Genomic DNA, 8,838 nt, shown 5'->3' with positions numbered 1-8,838 from the left:
GATTTGGAAAATGGGTGGGGGTCCTTTAAGGAGTCTGTCCAGCGGCGTCGGGTGGCGACGTTTCTTTAAGAGGGGGCGGGGCGTCCGTTGAGCCCCGCCTCTTTGGGGGCCCCACCTTCAGGGGGCTGTGCAGTGACTCCGCGCGGGCGGGGGCGTGGCAGAGTCTATGGGGCGTGACTGAGACTGGAGTGGGCGGGGCCTGAGCGGGGCGGGGCCCGGCTCACCGCCCTGGGCTGAGTCTCCCCTCGGAGGGCGGCGGGCGGCGGGGACCGGGTGCGGCGACGTCTGCATCGGCGGGAGCAGCATGGATTGGGGCACCGAACTGTGGGTGAGTCCGATTGGCCTGGCTCCAAGTTTTTCTCTTCCTGGAGTCTAGACCCCCACTTTGCCCCTGCAGTACCCTAGCGGGGGCTCTTCTCTTTCTCTTCCACCGATCCCCGGAATCCCCGCTCTCCGCCCCCATTCGGAGTTTCCCAGGGCGTTTCGGGACGCCTGGGAGCGGAGGGGGACCTTGCAGGAGTGGAGTAGGGAAACTGAGGTAAGGGGTTCAGAGTGAGGAGGGCAGAAGAAGCCCTGGGATCAGGCCGGGGCGGCCGGGAGAGGTCACCTATTTTGAGCACCCTGGTCTGGGCCGGCGGCTTATCTTACGGCCCCTGGGTCCCTGCCCGCCGTCCGCCTGTCCGGCTGGGGCGGGGGAGGGGACCCTCTGGCTACTTTCAAACCCACGTGGGACCTGGAAGTCCTGACCTCCCTTTCGTCGCCTCTAATCAACAATTAGGGGCTTGGGGACGCTGTAGGGGGGAGGGGGCTGCGGGGCTCGGCCTCAGCCCCCTCCCGCCATCCGCCCCAGGCCCTGGGAGGGGCCGCCACCAGGCCGCCTTTAACCTCTGCTGTGGAAGCCCCAGGAATTCACCTATCCAAACCGGGACCTCTAATTCCTCCTCTTTCTGGGGGGCGGTGACACTCCTGGGTTCCTGGGTGCCCCGGGGTAACTAGATCGCCCCCCACCCCAACTCTGGGATTTCTTTTGGAGGTGCAGTGGAGTCAATGAGCGGATCTGAATGCCCCCTCAGGGGATCCAGGGAAGCATGGCGACCGGGGGAACCTGGTGCCTGCCCTCTGGCCATTCTGGGGCCCCCCAAGCTTCGGGGAACCCTGCCCCTCTGGCCCTGACTCACGCCGGGCCGGCCGGATTTTCCAGAATCTGGGGGGGATTAGGGGAGCTGAGGCAGGGGGTGTGGCCTTGCCCCATTCCACACCCCTCTTGGCCGTCGGGAGAGGGGACCCTGTAGTCCGGCTGGGGCCCCGCCCCTGTTCCCTGGTCCTTCCCGGGAAGGGGAGGGGGTTCCCGCCGGTTTCCTGCCTCCCCCCGCGCCGCTCCGGGGCGGGGCCGGGAAGCCACTCCTTCTTGGAGCTCGGAGCCTTGAGGCTCCCCTGCGCCTGGTCGGCGGGCTGTGGGGTCGCAGGATCTTGACCCTAGTCCTCTCAATCCCCCGCTAGGATCAGTTTGAGGTGCTTGAGCGGCACACGCAATGGGGACTGGACCTGTTGGACAGATACGTGAAGTTCGTGAAAGAGCGGACCGAGGTGGAGCAGGCTTATGCAAAGCAGTTGCGGTGAGACCCTAGGGTGGGCGCGCCCTTGGGTTAGGGGGAGCGGTTGGAGGGCTGGGGGCTCAGCCTTCCTGCCTCTCTCTGTAGGAGCTTGGTGAAAAAATATCTGCCCAAGAGACCTACCAAAGATGACCCTGAATCCAAGTAAGAATGAAGGGGCTGCAGGGCTAAATTTGGGAGGGTAGAGGGTGTTGGACCCACTTCCTCTCCCTCAAGCTGGACCACCCAAACCCAAACCGGTCCCCCACCTCTCACCTCAAGTCCACCTAGAGATCTGAGCTTGGATGCAGGAACCGTATTACTTGGGTTGGAGCTTTAAATCCACTACTTTCTAGCCCGACTGCTTTATCCAGTTTACTCAAGCTCTCCGCCTCCATTTTCCTCCCCTATTAAATGGGAGAGGCTCCAGCAGTTACTCAATGAGTGACCCTGGGCAAGTGACGGAGTTTTTGTGCCTCTGTTTTCCTCACCTGTGAATCAGGAATGATGATGATGATGACGGCCTTGTAGGGGCTCATGCGAAGCATAAGATGTGTTACAACAATGCCCAGCCCATTTCACTTTATTCTAGGTCCCCGGTTCCAGCATTCAAAAAGCTCTAGAAATTAAGTTTTTCTGGTAACTTGTTTGGAGGCCCGAACTGACTTAATGTTAATTAATTACAGTTACAGTCTTGCTTTTTTATCCTACTGAGCGTGAATGTCAATACTTCCCACTGCAAAAATACTTAGAGTGTTTGGTTACAAAATGCTGCCGCTGACACCACTAGGGTGATGCATAAAAGATGGTATAAGCATCTTATTCGCTTTTTAAAACCCCCAAAATTCTGAGTTCTGTGTCTCACTCAAAGGTTGGCAATAAGGATTGTGGACCAGAATGTATCATTGCTTCTGGGGTCAATGTCTTGGGGCTTACCCTTTCTCAAATGGAGGTGGGTCCTGGGGCATCTGGCTCCAGGGACCCTGACCCTCAGCCCGTGCCTCCTCCACTCCCCCCACCCCAAAGGTTCAGCCAACAACAGTCCTTCGTGCAGATTCTCCAGGAGGTGAATGATTTTGCTGGTCAGCGGGAGCTGGTGGCTGAGAACCTCAGTGTCCGTGTGTGTCTCGAGCTGGCCAAGTACTCACAGGAGATGAAGCAGGAGAGAAAGATGGTGGGTGATCCCCTCCCTGGGACTTCCCGAGGGCCCCTGCAACTGGGGTGAACCTTATCTGTCCTCTTTCCACAGCACTTCCAAGAAGGCCGTCGGGCCCAGCAGCAGCTGGAAGGTGGCTTCAAACAGCTGGAGAATGTGAGTTTGTGGGTGTGGAGAAGGGTGGCTCTGGTCCTGAGGAGCGGGCTGAGGGTTGCTGATCCACTGAGATACCCTCTTTGTCTGGCCCAGACCCCTCCTCCTCTGTGGGTTTCCAACCTGCCTGTTGCCCCCACCCCCACTTGCTGGGTGATGTCCCGCCAGTCCCTGAAACCTTGGTTGGCGGCTCCTTCATGCTGGTTCTGTCCCCAACACAGAGTAAGCGGAAGTTTGAGCGGGACTGCCGGGAGGCCGAGAAGGCAGCCCAGACCGCCGAGCGGCTGGACCAGGATATCAACGCCACCAAGGCTGATGTGGAGAAGGTGCTGGTGTGGTCTGAGACAGGCTTGGGGGTCAGGGTTGGGCAGGGCCAAGACCTGGCAGTGACCCCCGCCTCCATATTCCTCAGGCCAAGCAGCAAGCCCACCTTCGGAGTCACATGGCAGAAGAAAGCAAAAATGAGTACGCAGCCCAACTGCAGCGGTTCAACCGAGACCAGGCTCACTTCTACTTTTCCCAGATGCCCCAGATATTTGATGTGAGTGCTTCAAACCTCCAGCCTGACGACACACAGTTAACGAACTCCTACACATTTGTTAAAAACCCCAGCTATAATGCCCTAATCTCTGAATTGAAAGGAAATTAGAAACAAATAATCACGGTGAGCTCTACTTTTACTCAAGCTGTTCTTTTTGCCAGAGGGGTCTTTCTTTTCTTTTGAAACTCCTGTCCTCTCTTTCAGACCTCAGCTCTAACAACCCCTCTTCAAAGGTCTTGAATTTCCCCACTTCTGTTTCAGCTTCTGTCCCAAGCCTGGGACTGGCAGTATCTGTGCGGGGTCTGCTTTTTCTTCCAATCCCTGACTCCATTTTCACCTCCTTTAAGAAGCCTCCCTGGGCAAGAAGGGGAGGTCCTCAAAGTCCCCCCTGAAATGGCCCTGTATGACATTGACCCAGAAATCTCTGTGTTTTCCCCGCCAGCCTGGGCTTGGGGCTGGGGCTGGGGGCCAGAGTGGCTCTCCATCATGCTTGTGGAGTGAATCACTCTGCCACCGCACCCCCACCAGCACCCCTGAGAACTCCCCCGCCCCTGTCCCTATAGAAGCTTCAGGACATGGATGAGCGCCGGGCCACCCACCTGGGGGCTGGGTACGGGCTCCTGTCAGAGGCTGAGCTGCAGGTGGTGCCCATCATTGCCAAGTGTTTGGAGGGCATGAAGGTAGCTGCAGACGCTGTGGATGCCAAGAATGTAGGTGCCTGGTCCCGGGCAAGTGGACCGCTTGGTGGGCAGAAGGAGGAGGAGCCGGAAGGCTGGACACCCAGTCTTGCCCCTGACTGCCCTCTCCCACCCACTCCCACAGGACTCCCAGGTCCTCATTGAACTGCACAAATCTGGCTTCGCCCGCCCTGGCGACGTGGAATTTGAAGACTTCAGCCAGCCCATGAACCGAGCGCCCTCAGATAGCAGCCTGGGCACCCCCTCAGATGGGCGGCCCGAGCTCCGAGGCCCGGGCCGCAGCCGTGCTAAGCGCTGGCCCTTCGGCAAGAAGAACAAGGTGGGAGCCGGGGCCCTTGGGGTGGAGGGGATGAACGTGAGTGGGGACAGCAGGGGCCCCCACTGAGTCAGCCCCAGCTGCCGGAACGCTGAGTCCCGGGCAGGAATTTTCCTCTTGGCTGCTGGCCCAGGCTGGAGGGAAGGAAGGCGGCCGGGCGATTGGCCTGGGAGTCCCCCGAGGCTGAGGGGTGGGTGGCGAGGAGGGGGGCCTGTGGCGTCTGTCTGCTGCTTCTCAGGATGCTGGGCGAAGGCCTGCCTGTGGGATTTGGGGCTGGGTGAGGGCTTGGGTCACCAGTCCCAGGGCCTGCCCTGAGTCTCTCCAATCCTCCGATGGGTCTCTGGGCCCCCCAACCTCAGGCTGTTTTTTCCTGGGATTTTTGGCTTTCAACGTCAGTCACATACCTGAACACCCCTGGCTTATACCTTTGAACTACTCTCCTCCCCACTTTGTTTATACCTTTGACTCCTGTTTTATACTTTTGATCCCTTGTGACATATACTTTGATACCTCTTTTCAGTTTATAGATGAAATCCCCCAGCTTAAACCCCAGCTGTGACCCTTCTGGTATTTCATGCCTTTGACTCTTCTCTGAGCTTGTCCTTGACCTTGATGGCCCCATATTTGTCTGAGACCTTGACTCCTGCATGCCTCTCCCTCCACCTTCTAGACTGTGAGCCCAGAAAGCCAGGGGGGAGCAGAAACATGGGCCTCCCTGCGCCCCCAAGCCCCCTGTTCTAAGTACCAGGTATAGGATGCAAGGGACGTGGGAGATCCGTGGGGAGGGAGGGGTCTGGACTTCTGGCTCACAATCTAATGCACTCCTGCCACCACCCAGATTTTTGTGTTGCTCTTTGCATGTATTTTCTGTGTGTGATTGTGCATCTTGAGTTGTGGTTTTCTTACTTTTTTTTTTTTTTTTTGTCTTTTCTCCATTTGGTTTTTTTGTCCTTTTTCTTTATTGCGTCCACCATTCGTCCGTTCATCCGTCCTTGTTCACTACATCTTCCCCCACTTCCTGACCTGTGCCCTTCCTGGCCCCCGCCGGTAGCCACGCCCCCCACCCCTCTCCCCCCTGGGGGGCCCCCTGCCATCAGCATTACCTAATGGACCCCCGTCCCCCCGCTCCGGCCTCGACCCCTTGGCCATACTGAGTGAGATCAGTAAGTCGGTCAAACCCCGGCTAGCATCCTTCCGCAGCCTTCGAGGCAGCCGTGGGGTAAGTGAGGCCTCTGGGGGGGAGGAGGGGGCGGCCCCAGCCCGCCCAGCCGCCGGGTGGCGGGACCCTGGGCTCGCTTCCTGCCGCTGGCTGGGCCCCCTCCTCCCATTGCCCCACCTGGACCTGCTTTGCTCTGTGCATGGCCTTGCCCCCCAAGAACCTTGGGTGGGAAGGAAGGTGGACTTGGAGTGTCTTAGGAGTGTCTTAGAGCCTGGAAGCTCAGACTCTGTGATCCCAAACTCAGTCCTCTTCCACCTTGCAGACAGTGGTGACTGAGGATTTCAGCCACTTGCCCCCAGAGCAGCAGAGAAAGCGGCTTCAGCAGCAGCTGGAAGAACGGAACCGTGAACTACAGAAGGAAGTCGACCAGAGGTAAGGAGAGGTGGTGGGCAGGTCAGGAACAAAGCAAAAATTACAAATGAATTATGTTGAAATGGTCCTCGAAGATCTCCCCAGTAAGCCCCAGGCCGTGATGGATTTATAGGTGATTCCTACCCCACTTAGGAGAAATAGTTATGTCCCATCTTACACAAGTCATTCCAGCAAACAGAAAAAAGAGTGAGAGCTGCTAGCCTGTTTAGGAGGCAGGTGGAATCTTGATTCCAAAATTGAGCTAGCAAGACTTCAAGAAAGTCAAATGATGGGTTTACTTTCCTTTACTTATGATCTTAGATGCAAAATCCTAGCCAAGCAAGTCCAATGGTGTATTAAAAAATAATATATCACGTGGGTACTAGTGATTGCACAACACAAATTAGTTTAATGCCATGGAACTGTACACTTAAAAATAGCTCAAATGGGAAATTTTATATTATGTATATTTTACCATAAGAAAAAAATAAGAATAAAAGACCAAAACAAACAAACCAAAAAAAACATGATAAGTCGGAGGTTATCGCTGTCATGCAAAGATGGTTCAATATCTAAAAATCTACCAGTCTGATTCAGTATGTTAATCAGCTCAAAGGGGGAAAAAAAAGCATATGGTTATTCATTTAATAACTCAAAACACTAACAATAAAAAAAAAAAAAACCCTGCCAGATTAAAAAAAAGACAATCTTTTACTCACTCTTTCCAAGCAACAAGATTCTCTTCCCAGTCCTCTTACATAATAAGAATGACGGTTGCCACTTGCAGACAGGCAGCCAAATTATATCTTGCCATTTTCACAGAACCTCTTGTACAAAACAGCTTTTATGGATGTAAAGTTCTATTCAGAACTCTAGAGTTCCTGAGTTTTCATGGGGTGTGAGTTATGGATGAGTGCTCTAGAGTTGAGACAGACTGGCTTTGAATTCTAGCTGTTTCCAGACCTCCGTTTTCTCATCTGTACTATGCATGAGGTGTTAGGACTGGAAAGAAACTGAACCCAGGTTTGACGTACTCCAAAGGTCTGTGCTTGTAGCTGTTCCTATCTGTCTATGTAGACACGGAGAAGATCCGGCCTAGGGACGAGTGGCAATAACGCCTAGCATCTACAGAAGGTTATTGTGTGCCAGGCACTATTCCAAACATCTTTCTTGCATCATTAGGATTCCTGTTTTCCTAAGAACTTTTGAGCAGAGGTAGGATCACGATTGACCTGTTAGTACGGTGTCTCTAATGCCTAGAATGGGTTCTTGGCACACAGTAGTCACTCAAGATACATCTGAATAACTAAAGGCACTGTTCTAATCTTTACAACAGCTCCCACGAGATATACAGATATATTCTCATTTTTTAAGGCAAGCATCCTGAGACAAAGTTTCAGTAACTTAACTCAAACTCACACAACTCAGAAATGGCCCACAGTGGGATTGGAAGCCAGGCTAGAAAGCCCTGGCTGAGCTCCTGGGAGCCAAGCCCATGTGTTTTGGCTTGTTAAATCACATGGGATTCTTTCTCCTCTGTCTGCTTTGTCCTAGGGAAGCCCTGAAGAAAATGAAGGATGTATATGAGAAGACACCCCAGATGGGGGACCCAGCCAGCTTGGAACCCCGGATCACAGAAACCCTGAACAACATTGAACGACTGAAGTTGGAAGTGCAGAAGTATGAGGTCAGGGAAGACCCTGGGGAGGGGTGGGGGCCAGCGGGCCTGGCTGAGTCACTTCCCCGGGGGGGGGGTAGGGGGGACAGGGAGGTGTTGTGGGGGGACTCCAGCTGTTTCTCATCACAGCCTTGGGTGTGCATGGGTGATCTCAGGAAACCTCCCGGGCCCAGAGCGGGCTGACCCTGGAGCCCTGCCCTGGAACTGACCGTGTGGTCCCCTCCTCTCAGACTTGGCTGGCGGAAGCTGAGAGCCGGGTCCTAAGCAACCGGGGGGACACTCTGGGCCGGCATGCTCGGCCTCCAGACCCCCCAGCCAGCGCCCCCCCAGACAGCAGCAGCAGCAGCAGCAACAGCGGATCACAGCGTAACAAGGAGAGGTGAGCAGGGAGGCGAGTCTGAGTCTGCCCAGGGGCCGGGGCGGAGGAGGGCTGTCCTCATCTGTTTTGCCCTCTCCAACCAGCTCTGAAGAACCCCCCTCAGAGGAGGGTCAGGATGCTCCCATCTACACAGAGTTCGATGAGGATTTTGAGGAGGAACCTGCATCCCCCATAGGTCACTGTGTGGCCATCTACCACTTTGAAGGTAAGGACAGCCCACGTGGCACATCAGTGGCTTGGGGGGCCGTCTTTATGGCTAGATTCGCCTAAAGCAGACCTGAGCCCACCACCACCCCATGTCACAGGGTCCAGCGAGGGTACCATCTCCATGGCGGAGGGCGAAGACCTTAGTCTCATGGAAGAGGACAAAGGCGATGGCTGGACCCGGGTCAGGCGGAAACAGGGAGATGAAGGTTACGTGCCCACCTCCTACCTCCGTGTCACGCTCAACTGAACCCTGCCAGAGGCGGGAAGAGGAGGGCTGTTGGCTGCTGCTTCTGGGCCGTGGGGGGCCCCAGGACCTACGCACTTTATTTCTGCCCCCGTGGCTTCGGCTGAGACCTGTGTAACCTGCTGCCCCCCCCACCCCACTCCTCACCCCGGATGGACCCCGCTGTGCCTTCCACCATCGATGTACATACTCATGTTTCAAATCTTTTCTTCCTGCCTCTTGGCTGGGGCCATTTTGTTTTATATAAAAAAATTATGGAAAGCTCCTGCTGTCTGAGCCTTAATGGGAGATCCGGATATTGGGA

At 55.4% G+C, this 8,838-nt stretch overlaps 1 protein-coding gene across 4 annotated transcripts; it reads left to right on the top strand.

The window, feature by feature from the left end:
* Positions 1 to 174: 174 nt before the first annotated feature.
* Positions 175 to 8,799, top strand: TRIP10 (thyroid hormone receptor interactor 10). Of its 4 annotated transcripts, XM_074350948.1 has the most exons (15): positions 175 to 328; positions 1,501 to 1,616; positions 1,701 to 1,757; positions 2,619 to 2,766; positions 2,842 to 2,904; positions 3,123 to 3,227; positions 3,314 to 3,442; positions 4,006 to 4,152; positions 4,265 to 4,459; positions 5,508 to 5,675; positions 5,938 to 6,047; positions 7,581 to 7,713; positions 7,935 to 8,083; positions 8,167 to 8,288; positions 8,389 to 8,799. In XM_074350948.1, exons 1-15 carry the CDS (start codon positions 305 to 307, stop codon positions 8,535 to 8,537), a joined length of 1,815 nt encoding a protein of 604 aa, XP_074207049.1. In that variant the 5' UTR covers positions 175 to 304; the 3' UTR covers positions 8,538 to 8,799. The 4 variants fall into 4 exon arrangements, with proteins under 4 accessions (XP_074207049.1, XP_074207050.1, XP_074207051.1 ...); XM_074350949.1 differs by lacking the exon at positions 1,701 to 1,757; XM_074350950.1 differs by lacking the exon at positions 4,006 to 4,152.
* The last annotated feature ends 39 nt before the right edge of the window (positions 8,800 to 8,838 follow it).

Source organism: Camelus bactrianus, chromosome 22, assembly GCF_048773025.1.
Source record: "Camelus bactrianus isolate YW-2024 breed Bactrian camel chromosome 22, ASM4877302v1, whole genome shotgun sequence".
Lineage (NCBI taxonomy): Eukaryota > Metazoa > Chordata > Mammalia > Artiodactyla > Camelidae > Camelus > Camelus bactrianus.
This window is presented reverse-complemented; position numbering and strand designations above follow the sequence as displayed.

Coding starts and splice junctions, on each gene's coding strand:
- TRIP10 (XM_074350948.1), top strand. CDS start 305: ATGGATTGGGGCACCGAACTGTGG. Junction 1,758..2,618: donor AAAGATGACCCTGAATCCAA/GTAAGAATGAAG, acceptor CCCACCCCAAAG/GTTCAGCCAACAACAGTCCT. Junction 2,767..2,841: donor TGAAGCAGGAGAGAAAGATG/GTGGGTGATCCC, acceptor CTCTTTCCACAG/CACTTCCAAGAAGGCCGTCG.